The sequence below is a fragment of the Lepidothrix coronata genome, unplaced genomic scaffold (assembly GCF_001604755.1).
Source record: "Lepidothrix coronata isolate B3197 unplaced genomic scaffold, Lepidothrix_coronata-1.0 Scaffold42, whole genome shotgun sequence".
Lineage (NCBI taxonomy): Eukaryota > Metazoa > Chordata > Aves > Passeriformes > Pipridae > Lepidothrix > Lepidothrix coronata.
In genome coordinates, this window is record NW_016690222.1 from 5,078,263 (window position 1) to 5,101,673 (window position 23,411).

Sequence of the window (23,411 nt, forward strand, 5' to 3'; positions counted from 1 at the left end):
TTCCCTGTATTTATTCTTTTTTTTTTTTAGTATCCTATAGGCTGTTTCATAAGTATAGATCTGATACTGATTCCTCAGTTAAGCAGTTAGCCAGTTGATTTAAAGAAATTTTTAATTCATGCTATCTGCTAAGGAATCCTGGTTGACATTAGAAAGGGAATAACTATACTATTTAATGTTACCACCATTTATTATATAGACATAGGACTTTTTGTTGCACTTGCTTGAAGCAAAGTAGATGTATTTCTAGGTAGATGCTTTCCCTGGTATTTTATTACAACTTTTGCAAAGACAGCTATTCCAGTTTCAATAGTGTTCATTAAGCCATTTGCAAGCATGACACTTTTTGAGGATCACGTATTTCCATTAAGTCATTCAAAAATCTCTCTGCTAGTGTTCACACAACTGATCTAGCAGTAGATCAGTTCTTTCAGGGGTAAGGAGTCTGAACTAGCAATAATTACTGCCTGTGGGTGTAAATCCTTACTCCCTATAACCAGTAACTTGAGCAGCACTCATATCAGGTATAATTTCATTTTACTTTTTAGTGTTTCTAATCTTGTAAAACCTTTGTATGTTGATGATATCAGGACTTTGCAACCCCAGCCTTGTTCCAAATATTAGACCTCCATTTAAGATTTGCAGCACCTCTAAATCAGCAAATTAGATGGAGTTTTTAGTCTGCCTTCAGACTTTTAAAACTTATGGGTTCAAAGGCATTGTCCCAAGGGATACATTTGGGTGTTAAAGTCATGCTGATGTGCTTGTGCTTAATTTTTTTTAGCAGCTGACAGAATTGCTTTTAATATAACAAGCTAGCCCCTTGGTCAATAAGTTTTCCTTTTATCCCTTTCTTGTTCAAAAAAGTTTTAAAATTAAATAAAGGGGTTTGAAATCTCCTAATGATGCCACAGCTTGAAGATGACTGTTTAATGTAAAGAAAGGTGTATTAACTGATATCTATTTAAAAGGAAGAGGTAAAGTTTTGTAGAAGCCATAACATTTTGGGCTACTAGAAGAAATTGTAGTCATGGATAGACTGATGGAGAGAAATACGTGTATGTCTTTGCCATTAGCTCTGAAAAAGCTGATCCCTATGTGATTTTTTTTCAGAGAACAGCTACTAGAGAAACATTTTTATATTGTTTTTTTACAGTCGTGCACAAAGCAGTGTTATTCATTATTGGAATAAGTAAAAGTCAGGATATATGTGCCTTCATGAATAGATTTAAATATTTATCTTGTTTGCTGCTTTCCAGAGAAACTGTAAGTCAATTGAAAAGTTTCCTTGTTATGAAGATGAATGGTGTAAAATGTCTTTTGCTGACTATGCTGTAACGTGTGCTGATCACCCACCACATGTGTGGTTCTTGGTTTTTAGGTGAGTTTCATACAGCCCTATATAACTCTTATGGGAAAGCAGTACTGATAGGCTGTGTTTTTTCACTAACCTGCTTTAAAACCTTACTTCTATTTGCCTGCTTTCCCTAAATTCTGATGTATACTTGTCCTGGTTTTGGTTGGAGCAGAGTTCATTTTCTGGTTCATTTCTTCTTCATTTTCTTCCTAGTAACTGGTACAGTGCTGTGTGTTTTGATTTAGTATGGGAATAATGTTGATAACACATTGATGTTTTGGTTGTTGCTGAGTAGTGCTTATCCCAGTTCAAGAACTTTTTGGTGTCTCGCACTCCTGCAGTGGGAAAGTGCATAAAAATCTGGGAGAGAGCATGGCCAGGACAGCTGTCCTGAACTGGCCAAAGGGATGTCCTATACCACAGAACGGCCTGCTCAGTATATAAAGTGGGGGGAATTACCTGGAAGGGGGCTGATCACTGCTCGGGAACAGGCATTGGTCAGTGGGTGGCGAACAATTGTATTGTGCATCACTTGTTTCTCTTGGTTTCTGTTAGTCTCTCTCCCTCTCCTTATCATTTAAGTTATTAATATTATTAGCATATTTTTATTATATTTTTTCAGTTATTAAATTGTTCTTAATACACGAGGTTTACCTTTCCTTTCTGATTTTTCTCCCCGGGGTGGGTTGGGTGGGGGAAGTGAGCAAGCAGCCGTGTGGTACTTCATTGCTGGCAGGGGTTAAACCATGACAATACTTTTGCTTTGTGTTACACAAATCCCTTTTTTTGTGAAAATAATTTTGATACTATTTGAATATTTTTTTTAGAGAAATATTTATTGTTCCAGAAGACATGCTTATAGTGACAAAGGTGTATACCACTATCCCTTCTTGTAGACTGCATGTTGTTGATAATGACACACTGGAGGAAATGCCACATGTCTTTTTCGAAGTGGCACCTCATGTTTATCCCAAAAATAAGGTAAATGCAAAGAATTGCTGTGAAAAGTATAATTTTCAGAATAATAAGTGCCTGAATTCTTTGGACATTTTTAGCTATGTCGTAGTGTTCTACTTAAAAGTGCACCCTTATTTATTAGCAAGTTTGAACAGAGATTGTCGCTAATTTGCTTCTGTGCGAAACCTTTTATAGTGAAGGAATAGCCTTAATTTTATTTGATTTTTTTTTGCTGTTGCTAAATGAAGAAATATCGTTTGGTTCCCTGTGCTGTGCTATTCTGTGGCAATGTGGTTGATGCTGATGCTGTGCACGTGACAGAACAGTCTTCAAGAGTTAAGGGTCAAACTAAAAATAAAATTTAAATAGCCTTTTATAAATCATTCCTACAAAAACTAGCATGCATCTTCAGACACTAAAGGTAATTGCAGCATTGATGCCAAATACAGCTTTAGACATGCTCCCCCTCCTAAGTCCTGCGTGTTACTTTGGAAGCATTGGTGTAAATTACTTCTAAAAAAGCCTCTATATTGTTAAATAATTGTTACCATTTCCCATCCTTCTGCCTTTTGACCTTTGGGCTAAAGAAGGCACTCTAGTCAACCTTACCTCACAAGTTATATGTTCTACACTCTTGATTACTCTCTCCTCTGGACTCTTTCCAACTGCTGTTATTTGGGTTTTTTTCCTTGTTTATCATGCATAACACTGAGCACAGTAAACTTTATTCCAGTGTATAACTTGTAGCCATACAAATGGTGAGTAAGGAATGTTAAGTTTACATCTTGTGGGCTTTACTTTTGCTTATATAACCGTGATGCTTGCCCTATTTTGCAGTGCCATTGCTGCTTCATGTACTTCTGTAACCCTAGTGCTTTCTTGAAGAACTGAATCCTGTACTTTATTATTCTTGAGTAAATACAGTGTATTTCACTACTGAGGTTTTTCAGGCCATTTCCACAGTTTAAAAATAATCTTTAATTCTAATTTTCTCTTCCTCTAAAGCTATCATACTTACAAGTTTGTAATATTAGCTAATTAAGCATATATATTCTCCATTTCACCATCTAAATAAATATATATTTTTAATAAAAAATTTTGAATGGAATCAGTTTCAGGTTAGAGCTTTGAAATCTAACTGACTTCATCCTTCTATTTCAAAAGGAGCCATGAATATGTGCTTTCTGGATGTGATTGTTCAACAGTCACCCTAATTTCTTCATTATGACAGCATTTCCTTTGGCTTAGAAGAGTGATCAAAGAGACAGTGTCAGATATCTCCTTCTTTCCCATACTGTGCTTTCCTAAAAAGGGAATCTTGGTTGGATTGACAGGACTTATTCTTTACAGTCTTTTTGCTATGTTGAGGGGGTTGCAAGGAGTTCATTCTACTAGTTATTTCATGATGCTTTCAGCCTTTGGGGTTATACTGATTGATACTAAGTACCTTAGTGTCCTCCATTAATTATCAAACATAATTTGAATGTTTAATCATTGTTTTAGTCAGTTATTTAATTATCCTTCAGACAGTTCAGCATTTCATCAGACCTAACTAGTCCAAATTCTTAATTTATCTGTATTATCATTTACTACTTAATTTGCTGTTCTGGCCTGCCTCTTATCTCTTAAATATTATCCCAATCTCAACTATTCTATTCACATGTTCACAGTTGATCTTTTAGTGAAGATGCATTCTATTCACATTTTAGCCCTGTCAGTCTCATCTGTCAGTACCAAAGAATTGATTCATTTATAGTCTAACACTGTAAAAGCAGATTTCTTGTCTTATTTTTGTAACTTCAAATTTCATTAGACTTTTTTTTTCTTTAGAATGAACTTGCCTTATCTAGTGTTTATAGTGAATATAAGCTGAATGTGACAGATAAGGAGTGCTACTGCTGGAGGACAATGCTTTGAAAAGAAGGGTTGCAGACAAGCTCTTGAAGCTCTCAAAACTAATTGGGATACTCAGAAATGGTGTGTGGATTCCACCAGACAAGGAAATTTGGATTGGAATCTGACAGTGGCAAGTGGCAGGATGCAAAAAGAAATCTCAGTGGTGACTGCTACTTACTGCTTTTCAGGAAAGTGACAGGTTGCACAATCACAACTTCAGATTTATTTCAGATTCTGCTTAGCAGACACAACTGTCTGGTTCTGCCCTGTAAGGCAGTTTTTCCGTTTCCCTGATTTCACTAATTCTTTCTTAGACCTTCTCCCATTTAATCTATTTTTCTTGAAGAAAGGTGTCCAGAATCATACACAACGTTCAAAACAAGATCTTACCAATGCTCTGTGTAGTACAGTAGTTTTCATGTTGGAAATGTCTGGGATTTTGTGCCCTACCCAAGTAGATACATTCTGTAATATTTTTTTTCCCCATGGGTACAGCACAATAGCCTCAGTGATTCTGTTGATGCCTAATGGAAATGGCCCTTTTTATTTTGTTCCTGTGCTTCACTATTGAAGAAATCCCCTCTTAAAGCAGACATTTCTGTTATTATTTGCTAGACTAATGGCTTATATTTCATAATATTAAATGTGGTTAATATCAGTAAAGAGTGATTTTGAGAGTATTAAAACAGAATTGTGCAGGCATGCTGTATTTTCTACATTTTCTTACCACATTTCTCAATCACTGCTCTTGAGTTCCTCAGTAAGAATATAACCTTATACTCTACCATTTAGCTTGTTTTCTTTCTATTTGTAAATGGTTCACTAATGTTGCAGTGGACCTGCCTAAGCTACTGGAAGCTCTATTGATGTTTTGACAACACATTTTGCAATTATTATTATTAAACAGAGAATACAGCTGTATTTTTTTAATCTGTTACCTTTCTTTATAAAAATATTTGTAAAAAGCAGTCAACAATGTAATACATCAAGCAAGAAATTATATGGTTTGCCTGCATTCCTAAATATCAGTATCGTTACAGAAAAAGTCCTTTTTTTTTAAAAAATACACCTCCCAGTTAGTTTTTCTGCTTCAAAACTATGACTCAGCAATTTACAACACAGCTAAAAAGAAATCCTGTCAACAGATACTGTTATTGTGCTGCAGAGAAACTCTTGGAACACATTAAAGTTCATTTCAGAATAACTGACAATAAAGATAAAATCTGCACACTAACAATAAAGTTTGTTGTCATTTTGTGGACATTACAGTTTAGATAGAAACTGTCTACTTGTTTTGCGTTATTTGGTTGTTTTGATTTTGCATTACATTTTCTTCTTCTGTGGGACTTTTTTTCTCCTCGTGGATAGAGTTTTGTGAGGTTTTTTCGTTCTTTTGTTTTGTTTTTAAATTCTACTCTCTTTATTATTCACAAGTCTTTCAAATGGATTGTAGAAAAGGATAGAGATAAGCAATCAAGCTTCAGTTGACCTACATAGATAAGAGTTTAAGAAATCACCACTACCAACATATTTAGTCTAGAAAAAAGAAGTCTGAGCAAGGACACTGCTCAGTTATTTGTCTTGACTAGTCGTAGAAGGATATAGGGGAATCATGTTACTTTGCCAAAATGTTGGTTTAGGTGGTATATTAGAAAACAATCCTTTCTGATTCTACAGATGGTAAATTATAACAAGATATCTAAGTAGGTAATGAAACTTCTCAAAAGTTTTTTAAGAAAGAGATATAAATCTGATGGGATTGTCTAGGTCTTTGCTCATTTCTCAGGAACACTTGGTGTTCCTGCCAGCTGCAAAATTTAGTTATTGTACTTTCTAATTGCTCATGGTGTTCAGAAAATGCTCACTCAAATTTTTGGTCTTGTCTAAATTTTCTGCATATTTATAGCGAATGTTAAGATTGTATAACCTTATCCTTATAAGTAGGCGTACAAGAGAAAGTATTTTTCTCATGCACCCCATGCTGTCAGAAAGCGCTTGAATATCTGGCTAAATCCCTCTCAGTTTCCAAATGTGCTTGTTAAGAACAGGAGGGCCTATATGTAACTATATGCTTAACTAGATACTTAAATAAGTGACTTCTCCTGAATCATAACTTTGAGAGGTTGCTATTACCTTGTGGTGATGAAAGGTTGTAAAGAGCCTTACAGTTACCATTCCACAAACTGGAATCATGAATAATTCATTTTACTTTCTTTCTAAGTATTTCTGAAGTCCTGAGTCACATAAAGCCCTGCATTATTGGATAGTTCTGAAATCACAACCCATTTATTTTAAGGATTTTTCAACAAAGCTGTTTTTGCTTGTAAATACTGTTTTATTTAAACTGAAATTTAGCAGAAGACTGAAAGAGTTAAAAGCTTTCAAAGAATTTTCATCTGGACTATTTATTGGGTGGAACATGAAGTTTTAATGTTTGAAATAGAGAGTTAGTAGAGCTGTCTTAGAGAATATGAAGAAGGGACATAATCCTGAGTTCCCCTGTAACACTACAACTGGCCATTGCACTCCTTATATCCCTTTTTCCTGCGCCTGCCTCTTAAGTAATCACATTAATATAGCCTTCCTTATTACAAATAAAAATTAATCAAATTTTGAAACTTTTTAAGTTATACTCTGGTTCCTCATATTCCTATTCTCAGAATTCATAACAAACACATAAATCAGCACCAGGCTTATTAATTGTGTGTTTCAGGTTTTGTTAATTTTTTACTTGAATTTTCTAATACTAGAAATATTTTTTCTTAAATCGACATCTTCATAAAAATAAAATTAATATCTTGAAATTTCATGCTGTACTTGCAATTGCATTATTAGAAGTAGAGGCAATATTAATTTAACCTCAAATTTGAAGACAGAAGTAATCTGGTCTCTAAATTTCCATGCAGCAAGCTCATCCACCTTTACTTTCACACTGCCTAAAGCATGAAGGACATCTTAAATCATGAAATAATTTGGTTACAAAGTGACTTAAGGATTTGATTGTATCTGCCCCTAAAAATACCTGCCAGCTTTGAAGTTAGATTAAACTGAATTTTGCTTACTGTGTAACTTTTTGCCAAATATAAATTGCTATAATAAGAGATGCATCATAAATTGAAATAGAATAGAATTATAAGATTCTTGCTTATGAAGGACCTCTTATTCTATCACTAAGTGTAACATGGACAGCAAGTGTGTTGCATATAGTCATAGAGTACATTTTAAGTAGTTTTATTGCCGAGTAAAAATGACTTGTTTTCCCCTTTCAGAAAGGATACACTTTTGTGGCTGAAGCACATACTGGTGACCTACCTGTGGCAGCTGGAAAATGGAAGCTCAGGCTCATCAGTTCTCATAGTCCACTTCCATTTCCCTCTCGTGAGACTGTAAAAAATGTGTATTCTACTAGACTATTTAAAGGGCATTACATACCCAACAAAGAGCATATAATGTTTAGGTAAATATTGAGAGGAGAATGATTAATTTTTTTTCTGTGGGTCATCTTTGACAGAAAAGTACGTCGTTCCTTTTTCTTAGAAGGGGAGAGTATTGAGACAAATATCTAAATTTTATAGACTATCGAATTTACCATTTGGTTTGTGAAAGTGTTATTTTCTGAAATATTGCCACTGCTTAATGAAGAACCGGTATGAAGTGCACAGACTATAACTTCAAAATAATAATAATACTGAAATAATACTGAATAATAATACTGAAAGCTTGATCTTATCTGTGTGCCAGTCACTGGAATTCTGTAGTACTTTGGGGGATTAAATATGTATTAAAATTGAGATTTTGCAGGTGGGGAAGAGACACAAAATTTGATACATTTTTTTTCAGCTGTTCAGATGAAACTTTAAATAATAAAGGAATGCAACACTTTCTTTCCTGATATATCAGACCAATTTCCATCTTGCAGGGTTGGTAGAAAAATTTACATACATTTTATTTTAGCATCCTGATTCTTTGAGGAGAATATAGTTAATAAAAATGTGATTTAGTTTTTAATAATCCTTTTTTAATTGGTTAAAGTTAATTAAAATAAGTTCTGTCTGATTAACTTTAGAACTGACCGCTACTAAATCGCTATACTGAAGTTTACTCAAAGGAGTACACACTGCACTAGAACAGGCCCTGTGCTTAGACCTGATTAAATTTATATATTTTGAAGATTGATTCTAGAACATTTTACCTTGATTCCTGAAAATTTGTTTGAATATTTCAAACCAATGGATTATTCTTGTATTAAATGTCTATTCAGCAGAAGAAACAGTTTCAATATAAATGAAAAAAGCATGTAATGGAAACGTAACAAGTGGACTCAGATTTTTTAAACTCTCTCTTTCCTGATGATTTTTTTTTCCCTTTCTCCTCTCTGATCTTACCAATCCTTAAAAAAAAATATTTTAAGATAGTTATATATTTTTGGCTCCAAATGTGCTGAAGTCAGGGTAATGGAGTTTGTGTGTTGTCATTTCTTTGCTCATTTGGTCAGATTAGTCTAACAATTTGTATTTATGGACAAAAAGCAAATGATATATAACGTAGTGAGTCACTGCAAAACAATTATTTAAATTTTGTCCTCAGATTCTAATTCTACAGTCTTTTAATGCAAAAGTGTTTTAAGTTGACCAGAGTAGCAGCTGCTATCAAATGAGTTATCCCTACCCTTTTGAAAGCAAATAATTCTTTTTTTTCCCCTCAGGTACTTTTTAAATGATACTGTTCCCTGATCTGACTAACTATATTATTCAACAAATACTAGTGCAGCAGGAGGTAAAATGTATATTTGGACTTTCGATAAGGCAGTGAAAAAAATAAATGGCTAGACCACTCCTTTTTTGCAGAAGCAGCACTTACTTTCTATGTGGATTTACTGCACTAAACTTCACTAGAGGAAGCTTAGTCCACCAGATTCCAAGAAAACAGTTGACTACAAACTCAATGTTAACTGTTTGCTTCCAGTTTGGCACAACATTTAGGTGGTTTCCTAAAAAAATTATCACATGTAGTTGGTTATATTGCTACAATGTTTTTCTTCCTATTTAGGTATTCAGTAAAAGTCAAAGCACCACATACTGCTACAGTGCAGGTACAAACCTCTAAATCAGATGTGTTCATTAAACTACAAGTCCTAGATAACGAGGAAGAAATTATAAGTGTCACTGGAAAGGGCCATGCAGTCATCCCTGTTTTTAATTTCCTGAGTAATGGATCACTTTTGAGCTCCCACTGTAAGTATTGCATTCTGTATTTGATAATTTTATTCACTGAGGAATATGCGTTCTTACAATAATTTTAGGTAATCACAAAAAATATTATTTTTCCTACTCTTTTCATAAAACCCTAATTGCTTTGTGATTGAATAAAATCAGCTACATTTTTGAGCAATGAACAGAAGTCCTTGGCCCTCAACAATGAGGAAAGTCACTGAAAGGATTGATTGAAATAAGGTGTCCAGCCTTATTTTCTTCCTCTGCCTTTTGGTCTTGTTTTATAACTGCGTAAAGAGTTTCATGGATAGTGAAGTAGCTTCTCAGGGCTGAGAATTTTTATGCATGTCCTTGCTTTGTCCTTGAGAGTTGAAATAGATTTTATTTTCAAGATCTTGCCATTATTTGTTTGATCTTAAAGTTGAAAAATTTTGGCCGTTAGGAGACTGATACTCAGACAATGGGACATGGTAAATAATTCACAAATTACACCGGGCCTTGTGGTTTAAATGCACCATCCTAAGCATCACTCCTTTTAGCAGAAGCACATGTTTTATTGTTTTCTCATCCATCATATGAGCCCCAGAGTACAAGGCAAAAGGCTCTTGAATAAATGATGTAATACTTATCCTTAAGAAAAACTCTCCATTTTTTACTCTGCCTTTGCTACAGCTTCCCAATGATACTCATTGAAATAGGAGACAGTGAAGGAAGAGCTACTTGTTCCAGACTTGCAAAGTTGCAATAAAAGGCATAAATGTCCATTATAGTATTGTAAATTCTTTATCATAGCAACTTAAATACCAAGATAGAGTTATAACTCATGGGAACACTTGAATTTAAACAAAATTTTGTTTGTAACTTTCATTGAAAGCTACAGCAAACACTTTACATACTTTCAGCAGAACAGTTGAATCTGAGAAGTTTATTTTCTCAGAGTTGGGGTTTTTTCTTTCTTTATTTTAAATTTTATTGTCATTCATTACGCTGCAGTTTTGTTAGCTCAGTTCTTGTTAAAGGTGAGAACCAGTGTGTGGTCAAAGGTGCTAAAATCCATGTATTTTCTCTTAGTACTTTGAAACTAGTGAACAAAAATCCAGCTGTCATCAGTTAAAAGTGACTTTCTGTAGTCCAGCAAACTAACACTCTGAATCTACTGCATGGCCAAGTGTGGCAGCATGGAAATACTGTGACAAGCGGCAAAGAAGTAAAGAAAATTAAGCCAAACTCAGTGGTGCCCAGTGAGAATACAAGAGTAATGAGCAGTAACTTAAATGTAGAAAATACAATTTAAGCATTTTGTTTATTTGTTTCATTTTCACTCTCAGGGCGTCAAACACTGCAACATGTTGCCCAGAGAGTTTTTAGACTATTCATCCAACTAGATATGGCTGTGAGCAACTTACCCTAAGAGACCCTCCTTTTAGTAGTTGAATTGAACTAAATGATCTCTAGAGGTGTCTTCCAGCCTCTGCCAGGTCCACTCAGCCTCCAGTGATCCTGTGATATCAGTTAGTAGTTAAGGCTTATATTTTCTGGGATTTTTTTCTTAATGATACACAACTAGTCCAGTTTCCTTAGATGTGCTGTCCCTCTAAGGAAGTATTGATTTACAACTGGACTTAAAACAGAGAGCCTTTGGATTGAGATTTATCAGTATTCTGCTATCATCCCCCTCTGATACAGTGATAAAACTTGGGGCATACTCCAGAGGACAGACATTCTCTTTCATGCTTTATTTTCAGACTTTTGAAAGTTAAAGCTCTGCCAGACTCAGTACTCAAAGAGCTACTATCAGACACTATTAGCTATTTGCTACTGGCATTTTTATTGTTTGGTAAAATTGGAGATGGGCTGCTAAAGAAGCTAAAACAAAACTGAAATGAAAATTTTGTCATCTGAAAGTACTCTCAGCCGGTTGATTGGCATTAGATTTTGAAATGCTGTTTGACTTTACTGTTCAAAGCCAATAAATACAGTTGAATGGGGTACCTAATTCTCAAGACTAATTTTCAAAAATTGTCCCTTTAGTGCTCAGGTAATTTTAAAGCAAAAATTAGGTACCATCTACCTGCCTCCATTCCACTTTTTATATGTAATAGATTTTATGGGCTACTGCCATGCCATCTTCTTTCATAATCTTTGTTTTCCTGTTTTCTATACACCTCACTTTTTAATCAAACTATTTACCTTTTATTTGTATACTATTTTGAATTGTTCATTATATTTGTTTCATTTTGAAAACTATTTCTTCATAAGAATTACAAGTTTGCTTAAATAAAACAGATGTTTATAAGCTAACAAGTCTGTTATTGTCCCTCCATGGACACCACTGTACATAAGATAGTAAGATATTAAAATCTTCAGTCCTTTTATGAAGACTCTTAAACAATAAGTCTTCTGTAATTCTGAGTTTCTGCCTGTTTGAGCATATGGGAACCTGAGGCAAAGACAAGTTGTTCAAATACTGGGTCATTGCTTTGTTAAAGCCCCAACAGAATTATACTTCATGTGCTCACCTCCACTATTTTGAACTGTGTAGTTTTCATGATCCTTTAGAATAGTGTTCCATATGAAATTTCAATGCTGTATGGGAAAAATAATTAAAAAAAAAAATTTTATACTATATTTGAAGGTGAAATGAATATTCTGATGCCCCTTAAGTGTGTGTGAGTATATATAGGGAGTTGCCATTTGGAAGGAATGACTGTGAAGCTGGTTTTTTTACTATTACTAGTATTTTTACAATACTAGACCAAGTGGCCTTAATGCTGAAGTTCTTTTCCTTAAGTATATATCTTGTCTATCACAAAGAAGGTATTTTGTGTAAAATCTTTCAGAACATCTAAACTAATGAAAATATAATGAAATGTACTCATTATAACCAATACTACTGAGTGTAGGTTTAGTAGTGGTTCAGTTTATGGCATTATAAAAGCATGTTTCTTTGCTGTTGTCAGAAGTGTTATTATGGCATGTACAAAACAATAAAGGGACATTCAGAAATACCAATGCCAAGTTCAGGTGGAGAGTTGTACAACTGACACTCAATACAACAAAATTCATACTGTCAGTATTTTTTGTCCCCTAAAACAGTGTATTTTCTCAGAATAGGAGTAATCAGAAAACACTACTATACCATCACCACCAAATTTGTTAGTTAAGCCAGTTGCAATCATTAAATTCGAAACTTTTTCACTACCACGAATGTTCTGCCTCTCATAGAATTGATTGCTGTGTTGCTAGGAGTACTAAGTGACAATATTGTGCAAGCATCACCAATAAAACATTATCTCCCTTGCCCACCCACTGCCTGTTAATTCATCTTCAATCACAATATCATATTCTATAAATGTCTTTTGCAGCTCAAAAAGTACATTAAACCGATTGATTTTAAATATATTTACCTCTTCTGAGGTGTAGCAGGTGACTTGGACCTCGAACATTTGCTTGCCAATAAAGGAGTTACATATTGACACACACATTGCAAGCACAATTTGGTTTGTAGATACAAGCACAGCAGTTCTGTAAGCACAGATGGGCAAGTGAATGCTCATAATGCTCTTATTTTCCACAGTAACAGTCTGATGCAATCCTGTAGCAAAGTATCTTTCAGATATTTGTTTGAATCTTGAAGCAAGGTAGGTAGGAGTTCCTTCTAGTCAGAGCTTTGCATAGGAAAACCAAGACTGAATATTTTTATATGTAGTAAGAAAAGTCATTTGGTGTCACAGCACCACCTGGTGACCACTGCTAGAACTATTGGGTATGTATGTATTTTTGTGAGCTTTTCCAAGTCATCTTTCCAGCAAGGAAAGCAGAATGGGGGATTCCATCATTCTGAGCTGAGTTACCTTCATGGCACGATCATCATCTGGGCAAACCATTATAGAATTTTTCAATACTAAAGCTCTTCTGGTTTAGGAGAAAGAGAAGAGGAGGGTAGTGAGGCAATTGTAGCCTAAGGACCACAACCTCCCTTGAAATCTGCATACCTTGATAGGTAGAGATAAGCTCCTTCAGAGGGCAGTGCACATCTAAAGCCCAAGCTCCAGACCTCCTGGAGAGGAGATCGCCTCTCTGTTGACTTCAAGAATGAGTACATTTAGTTGGCCTCACTGCTTTTACAGCTACCTTTTTTGTAAATTAGTTGCACTGGCCCTTGCTGACAGCGCTCAGACAGGCATTGAAGATCCTTCTTGACTAGAAACTTTTATGCAAATATTGCAGATGGTAACCTAAAGGCAGTTTACCTAATTAGAATATGTCTTTATGTAGTTTTTCTTCCATTTGGAATACAAATTGTGTCTTTGGAGCAGGTTTTCACTCAGATGTAGAAAAATACTCAAGATTCTGGTATTTGGATAATGTTTCTTATTCATCCAAATGTACCTCCATTGAGTGAAAAACAAATGATTTTGATTCCTTCCAATGAAAGACCTAATTCTCTAACCATTGTGAATTACATCTACTCTCACCTTTGCAACATGGGAAGCTAACTGATACCTGGAAGGCTCAGCAGCATCTACCCAAGTGAGAAACTATTCCACAGATACAGGCTTGTTTAGACATACCTGTTGCAAAATAACACCCATGAAGTTGCATCACTTTAAAAAATGGGTTAGAGGAAATCATATATTGCCTTCCTTCAAGTTTCTCTCACAGGCTTCCTTACCAAGAGGGAGAGCTCAGGTGCTAAAGATTCTGAATGTAATGCAGGAGAGCAACTCATAGCTTGTGATTAGGAGTTTGAGACCTCTTGAAGAAAGCATCTCTGCTAGGTCTTGTTTTCATTTCCTGACTTCTGATTTTCTTAGGAGCAAGGAAGCACTGGCTTATGCAGAGGAAGGATACAATAGGAAGTAATCCATGGCATTTGACTTTCATAAGAAACAATATTTCCTGACTCCCATTGATTTTTTAGTGGCACACTGAACCGCTTACTTGGCATCTGTACACTGACACACCACCAGTTAATTTTGCTGAATCTGGTCTAAAGTCCTGTCACCTCCTGTGAATTTCCCTGGATGTTTCATCAACACATGACACTGTGCATTTTTCTTTTCAAGTGTTGCAATAATGCAGTTCTCATCCTTTGCTTCTACTATAAACCTTGAATTGAGTAAAGCCTTTTGTCCTCAGTGAAGTCAAAATTTATCTCTTTCCCAGTTGATAGTGGAGCTGTTGTTAGTGTAACATAGGGGAAGCTGCTTCCCCAGAGGTGTTAATTTCTGCCGTTATTCAATTTTTTTATGAGATGTGCACTTCTATAATTCTCTTTCCTTTCTCTGTAGACGTGCGGGCAAGAGAGTATCAAAAATTTCATGTGGCATTAGAAATGAAAACAAATTTATGGTTTTCCTTAGGTGACAATGATATAACATCATAAATTATAGACTACAAATAATTCTATAGCTCCTTTCAAGATTGGCTTTTTCTAAACTTAAGTCAGCTATGGTCTTTTTGTCAGTTTGGCACAAAATTCACTTTGTGTCAGTTTGACACAGAGATACTTGATAAAGGCTTCTGCAAGGTTAGGAGTTGCCAGAACTGTGGCCAATGCACCTCTCCCCTCCATCCACAGTTGTACACAATTTTTTTAATTAGGTTATCCACACAGAGACCCCATCATACAGAGTACAAGGATATCTATTTTCGATAATGGTGCTGTTGTGATTAGTGCAGGAAAGACGGGTGGTGTTAGAGGGAAAAAAATGATATACTTTTTAAATAGTAACAGTAGTTATATATACACAGTCTTTCAAATTTCTCATTATTTACTTTGAAGAGATTTGTGATTTGCACGCAAAATGAAATCAGTGTACTATTTGGAATAAGCATAATTTTAATTGGAACCTTGTGAGTATAATACAGTATGAGAAAATTGACTGTGCTAATTCTTTCTCTTACTTTCTGGGGGCATGTATTTACCTTATACTAATAATTCATAGAATTTCTGGATTTTTTTTTGTTGTCATTTTGCAGCAAAAACCCCAGAGATTATTCAAAGTAGTACAAAGAAGGAATCAGAAACTGGACAGTTAAAAAAAACAACTCATGATTCATTTTCAAAGGACAGCAAAACTTCTTTGAAGCCAGAACTTGTACAAGAAGATCCACCTACGTTAATAGATGAATCTTTGCCCTTGGAAAACTTGCGAAATATTGTTGAAAGTCCACAACAAGTAAGAGATTACAAATAACTGGGATTTGGGGAAAAACAAAGGAAAACAAAAAAAACCCAACAAACACGATGAAGGGGTATTGCTAATTCTTTTGGTACATATGGAAATCTTATATCTTGAGGCAAGAACAAGGAATCCAAAATTAATTGTTGGTAGCTTTTGAATGAAGTGACGAAGAAAGGATAATGTACATGTATGAGTGACTAAATAAGAAGGGAGTTTCATATCAAGGGGATATATTCTGTCTTTACGTGTTCTTCATTTGACAAATCCAATTCAAGTACAGAATAACTTTCAGCTAAGGACCAAAAACTGCCAGAAAGTAAGTTAAACTTCAGATGCTTCAATGTGAACTTTCTTTGAGATATGTTGTAAGACAAGGCCATCTTTTATAGTTTTCATAGAGAGACACCTATTTTCATTCAGCTAAAAGCTTTAGTAAAAGACACACAATATCTGCTAATAGAGCCAAGATTCTCATAATGTCAATACCTTGGATTTTTCTTGATGTCAGTTAGTATTATTTTCTATTTTAGAAAAATAACATATATTTTCTAGAGCAGTTCTTGCTTCTCTATCTCCAAATGTTTCTCTGCTGCAGTTTTTCTTCATAGTTGAGTTCAATTGCAACAAAATATTCGAAGAAAACCAGGGCTGTTCCTTTGACTCAGAACTGGCTTTAGAATTTGAAAAACAATTTTTAAATATAACCATTTTCTGTTCAGTTTAGACAATGTTTAAAACAACCTATGGACCCTGTCACCTCTTCCTCAAATTAAGGCATAATTGAGTGCTAGTATTAGGGCTCAAAGCCCTGTAGTAGGTCTTAAGATCAACAAAAGTCTTTGTTTTAGTACATGGCATACATAGGAAAGTTACATTGAAATCTTAAAGGAATGTAGCTTCTTATTGTATAGCCCAGTTTAGTTTCACTTGATAAACACGTGATTAATTGTTTGATTTCACAGGAATTAAAATAAAATCTGTGGAATTAACGCTAATTTTTTAAGCTTCTTGTGAATGCTTTTATGTGCAAGCTTGTAAATTAATTATGTGGTTTATTTGCTGAATTCAATAGCTGGCAGTTTGCTAACCTACAGGACTTGAACACTTGCAGTACTTGTTATGTCTTCAGCATGCTGCATTTTCTTTCACAGTCTCACAACTATATGATTCAGGCACTAGTGTTATATGAAAGTTGGCCACTTGCTGAGAATCACACTCTCTCTGTTCAGGAACTGGAAGAAGAGGAGAAAGATGAAATCAAAGGTAGGTTGACCTAAGCACATATTTATTCAAATGCATCATGTTACTGATATTTAAAAAAATCCCATATTTTCAGAAGCAACACTCTTTCGTTTATTCATTGCCTGAGTGAAATAATTAGAGAACAAAGCTTTCTGTTCTGTAGGTCTTAGAAATTGCATGAATCTACAGCTTCAGTTCACAAATTGTAAAGAAATCTGAGAGTACACTGCAGAACTCACCTTAGCTTCTTAGGGCTCATCTTTAGGCAGAGATCTGGAAAGTTCTAGAAGTATGACTGCTTTTACAGTCAGAGAGACTGATGAAGTCCCAATGCCCTGACAAAGTATATCCAAACATAGAAATTTCTACTGAAACTACAGAAACATACCTACTGGTAATTTAAGAAAATGCACTGACAAGAGGGGTAAAAAAAGGCCTGATTTGGGATATATCTTGCTTCTGTACTGCTAGGAGAAGAATTTAGCAGGAGGAAAGATTAGGAGAGGTCTCAAGTACAGTATATTCAAGCCAGCAAAGGGACAGAGAAATTACAGAAGTTTGGGGTTTTTTTTCCCCGGATTCTCTTAGCATTTCTTGTTAACGGACAGAAAACACTAAACCCAAGGTGTATTAAAAGCAGTTAGAATACTAGTCAATATCCTATAAATTAGATGAATGTCTCATATTTGCTTCTTCTTTTAACACTGGGGTCAACATGAAGTTATTTAGATCTTAATTATGTTAAAGTTTATCATGCCTGAGAGAGGCAAGGCTGCTGCCACTGCACACCCCCAGGTCCAACTATTAGTGAGGCTGAAGATGTAGTCCCAACAAGCATAAGCAGGTAGACACACATGCACACTATGTACCTCTATCTATCTATCTATCTATCTATCTATCTATCTATCTATGCATTACCAGCTACACAGATCACAGACAGACAGTCAGAGCACTCTCACAAACACAGACACAGATAGCACCAGCAACTTCATCCTGCTTTCCCCTCTCTGGCTGGAAAGAATGGAAGTTCACTAGAGAGACTATATATTTATATAAAGGTGGATCCTTCCACTGACTGGACTTAGACACCTAGTCTGCACAATAGCTGCCCCCTGCATCCCCTGTGAGGCTGCAGCCCTACTCCAGCTGCTGGTGCAGGCTGTCATCCACACACGCATGCATGCACCTGATTGCCTTGTGCCCTCGCCCCTAGGTTCCTGCAGAACCTAAAATATTAATTTCCACCATTCAGTTAATGTCCTGTATCATTAATATTAAGGATCTATAACTCAATTTTTAAAATAAGTAATGAGTAATAAGCAGAAATTATTTGCATTATCCTTCCTCATAAACATATACTTACTAAAATCCTTCAATTTTCTTAGAACAATTTGATCTTTATTTACTAGTGGTATATCACAATCTAGTTACATATTTCTACTTAAATGTCTGGTGGGTTTTTTTGTTTTAATTTCTAGTACCCTGGACTGAAGTTAGATTCAGCAACAGTAATTGCTGACGTACATTATATAATTTCTTTGATTTAGGATGTGTGCAATATTTGAGATTTTTTTCAGTCTTCCTTCAGTTATCATTACACAACTTTACAAAGATGTATCTTGTTGATTTACTGTAGTCCTAGTCAGTTTTAGTAGTGTTTGAGGAGCTATGTCATGTAGGGTTACAGTCCTGTACACAGCTTTTTAGTGGCGATTTCACCTGCTTGTAGTTTGCTGCGTTTTTCACAAAATCATCTTTTCGTCTTGGATGATTCCATTTACTCTCCTAATTTTCTCTTTAATGATAGACTGCTTCTTACAATACACATCCTATTACATAGTCTTTATCCTTGGGAGTCGGCTGTATAGTAATAGCTTGCACTTAACATACCAGTCATGCTACTGGTGTGTTTCCATGTCCATAAAACTGCAGGTCAAAGGAGGTCATTTAATCTTTAAGTTTCTTCACTACTTTTCAGCTTATATTATTGAAACTTGTCCATGTCATCCTCATGTTTAGTCCTAGGTAGCAGTATTCCAGTTCATAGCTTCCCTTTTCCATGTTAACTGATGCTCATTTACAGTCAGATGTACTTAAGCCACAGTCAGTGATAACGAGCGCTTTTTGTTTTAGGATTATTTTAAAGTGTAATTTCTGTGTCCTCTCATAACTGCTGCCTTTCAAGGTAGCATAAGTCCATTTTACAGTTCTTATTAACTGTGTGTTTCTCTTTATACAAGGATACCAGCAGATTTAAACTGAGTTTAAAAACAACTTATATCAAGAAGTTTAAACATTACCTCTCACTGTATTTACTATTTAATATTTATTTTACATACCCCTGTTAACAGTAATATTTATCTGGTGTGTGCTATGGTTAAGTGGTTTGGGGAAAAAACAAACATTTAATCTTTTTTCTGATTGTGAACTAGTCTTAAATCAATTTGAAAACTGAGTTTTACCATTTGAATCTGACAGCACCAGTTGTTAAACACACAATTCATATAATAGCAATGTTGACATATAACCAAAAAGGTATTGTCTCACCATGTGATTTTTACGAAAGCTGCAGTGAGCTGGATGAAAAATTCCTGCAACAGATTTTCACCATTTCAAGTATCACTTTTTCACGTAAGGCAACAGTGCCATCTGGAGTTAATTTTGTATTAAAACTAATTTATCGTGGCAAAAGCATATTTCAACTTTGTATTAACAGTTACTAAAGTTCTCTGGCATACAGACACTGTGATAATTTTGTATCTGTTGATGTTTGTACTTGTGAAAAGAACTGTGTTATTGATTTAGTTTAACAAGACACCAATGTTTGCTAAGGAGGGCATGCTAGGAAAAAAAGAAATCGAACTTCTCCCTCTAAGTTATTATAACTTTGAAATTAAGAGGCTTCAGGTGAAAAGGTGTGGAAAAGGAAAATAACAGCTCTTTATTAACATATATATATATAACAAACCTGAACAAGCAACCACAACTTTCAAAACAAGTCCTACTTCCCCTCTCCGTGTAACCCCCCCCAAGCAGGGGCCACTCACACATTTCGGAAAGCAAGGGGTGCAGTGTCTCACTGGCAGGCAGCAGGGAGCTGTTAGCAGGCATCCTCAAGGTGGTGACTGCCGTGGCTCTCCTGTGACAGTCAGGGGCCATGCGTGGGTCCACACTCCCACTCCCGTGCCTCTCTGCAGTTTCGATTCTTTTCTCTCCATTTTCTCTTTTTTTTTTTTCTCCTTCTTTTGGGAATTGTTAATGCAGCAGGTCTTCAATAGAAAAATAGTAAAAAATAAGTAAGGCTTGGATTATAAATTCTTGTGTAAAAGAGGAACAATTAGCAGGCAATCTTGCAACTGCTAGTACCATTTTAAGATCCATGACTATGTGAACAAAATCCCTTTAAGATTCATCTTGTATGTATGATTTTCAACTATTATTTTGGGTTCTTTGGTTTTATTTTTCTTGTAGTAAGATCATAGGTTTTATTGTGCAACTGTCCCAACCCCAAGTTGAATCATCATTGTGTGCTGAATGCTGACTGCAGTATGTGTTTTCCATATTGCCTTAAATTAACTCAAGAGTATAAGCTGTTGTTAAAAGAAGGCTGTCATTCAACTGGGAAAGCAAGGGGAGATAGGGTGCCCAATCCAGGTAGTAGAGATAGGCTTGAAAAGGCAGGACAGGTAATAACCTTCGGAATATTCCCTTTTATCCTCCAGGGCTGGGTATGTTCCTCCCACTGGTTTTCTTTTCCCACAGGAGAACTTGCTGGCTCATGCCAAGGACAGGATTCCATGAGATGTTTAACAGAATGTTCAGTTCTTTCTCTCTTTATGTCTCTCCCAGCTTCCCTGTCAGTAGTGATTAATCACTTGCCTGGTGTTCAATGAACAAATAGATCACTGAGGATAAATGATGGTGCTTTAGACCTCTAAGTCATGCTCTAACACCACACTAGTACTGCAACCATATTGGTGGTTTGTTCCTATCCTGGTGTATTTTTACTGTAACTTTAGTGTCTGGATGAGCCAAACTTTGTAAAGATTTTTGACATTGCTATCCATTGAGTCCTTATGAGGGTCCAGTCAGAGATGGGAAAAGCAACATCTGAACTTCTCAATCTTTTCGTAACAAAATCTGAAAGTCCCTCATGGGATGACTAACAGTCAACTACTGGATAATCCCACTAAATGCTCAGAGCTTATTTCAGACAGCAAGGAACATGATATCTTATCAAAGAAATTTTCAGAAGACTCCACTGTATTTTACCTGTGAATAAGAGCGATTCTCTCTAATTTGAATTTCATAAAAGTAGCTCTCTATCTTGCCTAAAAAGAGAATTGATGCATCTCATTCTGAAGTTATGAGTTTCAGATAGAAATCATTTGGTGTAAATGTTTATCTTGTCATAGGCGGGACATCAGACTGGACGATCACTATGTTCCCTTTTGTAATCAAACTAAATGAATTTCTGAATAAATAATTGAAGAGCAGTAGAGAAGCTAATTTTAAGAGTTGTTGTTGGCTGTGTGTCATCACTGTTGGTCTGTGTGATGCCCAAGCTTTTCTTGGTGCTGTACAGATATAAAAACTGCCACTGAAAGTTTGTGATGATTGATGCATAAGCTGTGAGCTGGAATGACCTTTTACTTTCTGTGTCATCTCCCTTTCTTATTATACTCCATACAAAGCATTTGCCTGGCTTAGCCCTTAAAAAAGCCCCAAGGAACTACTTACATCTCCCTTTGAGTCAGAGTGGATGGGTTGCATGCTATAGTGCCAGTCTGCAACCAGTGCCCTCTCCAGGTATATCTGGAGGATGATTCCAAAGCTGGGGAGACTGCCTGCTCTGCTGAGGGAATGGGAAGGGCTGGGAGAACCTGGACAGTGCAGCATACTGTTAGCTAGGAGAGCTCAATTGAATCCTATCCTAAGGATTCATATCAGGAGTTAAAGAAGGTAACCTCATTCAAGCCCTGTCAATTCATATGCTTGCTTGTTATTTGCCTTGTCTGTGTATACAATAAGTTTTGAGCATCAAAATGTTAAAATTCAGAGTGGTAAAATATTTATCAGAACCAGAAAAAAGCTTGTGATATCCCATGACACAGAAAGTCTCTGTCTGATATAATTTAGCTAGCTACACGGAATGCCTTTGAGTGTTTGTGTAAACACTAAATAATTTATCTCTAAAAATTAATAATTCCTTGAATAATGCATGTACACCAGCCTGATTTATGGTGCTAACATGTTATGATAATGTGAAATTAAATGGAAAGCCATTTATGTAACCATAACTTCCAATTTGCTTTATATTTGCATTTCCTCTGGATTTGTTTTAGTATATTCAATATTTGTGGAGACTGCTTTAGTTTTTGCTTTCATTCTTTAATGTATGCCTTGGTAGCATTGAATGAATGAAAGCTTAGCACTTTGGTGTCATGTATTTTTTAAGCAGCATGAGGAGATAAAAATAATATCCTTCCTTTGAAAATTCTTTGGGATTTAAAGTACAACATATGATGTAAAACACATATATATCATATAATATATATTTGTATGTGGAGTTATATGTGTGTAATAAATATGTTTATGTACATTTATTATTTGCAATTGTATATATCCATATAACCTCAGCCATGACGTTGCAGATCTGATCCAAAGCTCGTTAATTGTGCAGCACAGTGATTTGTCCTCAGTGGAAAGAAATTAGAAAACCATAGATTAAGTGAAAGATACCTTATTATTATCATCAGACTGTGAAACAATCACTCATATCCACTTTTTTCTAAGAGAAATCCCCTGGTTTATTGTATTGACTAAATCTAGGTTTTCAGCATTTAAGGTGGAAGGAAATGGAGATTTCAGGCTCAACTTTTTAATCTTTCTCATAGTGTTTTGGATTGATTCCTGGTTGTTTCAAATGACATGTTCCTTCTGCTATTAAATTTATATTCAAGGCTTTATTAATTAATTTATTTCAACAAGAATATGACATGCAAAAAGTCTTGTTAACAGCTCCCGCCAGCTAAGACATTGCAGAATAAGTGTCAATTCTCAGTATCTTTAATTCAAATATATAGTATACACATGTACTGATAATATAATTAATTAAAAATGTTCTCAGATTGTTCTGAGAATGATAATTTCACATTTCTTAGATATGCATTAAATCTCAAATATGTTTCTTTGCCTTAACTTCCTTGCATTTTTGGTGGGATGTATCCTTTTTTCTGTTCTTCACAGTCTCAGGATTTCAGACAGGGAGAATATTGACTTTACCTATTTCAAGCTTCTTACCTTCCTGGTGCATAACAGTAACAGAGATTGTGTGAGACTATGTGAGGGAAGTAAGAGTCAGGCTGTGATTCTGTTCATTTCAGTATTTATACTGACACATACACAAGGTAACAATGCAGTGACTGATGGCAGGGACCACGGCAAACTCATGTTTAAGCCCTGGGTAAAGTGCTGTTTAGGACAGATTAGGCTGTCGCAGTATGTCCACCTTTTGAGTCTGTTTTGAAAAAACTGTTCTCACATTTTTTCTTG

At 35.4% G+C, this 23,411-nt stretch overlaps 1 protein-coding gene across 6 annotated transcripts in view; it reads left to right on the top strand.

Moving 5' to 3' along the window:
* ADGB (androglobin) overlaps positions 1-23,411 on the top strand; it is a 108,451-nt gene that overhangs the window by 75,715 nt on the left and 9,325 nt on the right. For all 6 annotated transcript variants that reach the window (XM_017813774.1, XM_017813776.1, XM_017813778.1 and 3 more), the window contains 5 exons: positions 2,185-2,338; positions 7,480-7,667; positions 9,260-9,444; positions 15,409-15,608; positions 16,766-16,877. In XM_017813774.1, the coding sequence (XP_017669263.1) occupies positions 2,185-2,338; positions 7,480-7,667; positions 9,260-9,444; positions 15,409-15,608; positions 16,766-16,877 (839 nt within the window). The remainder of the gene's footprint in view (positions 1-2,184; positions 2,339-7,479; positions 7,668-9,259; positions 9,445-15,408; positions 15,609-16,765; positions 16,878-23,411) is intronic.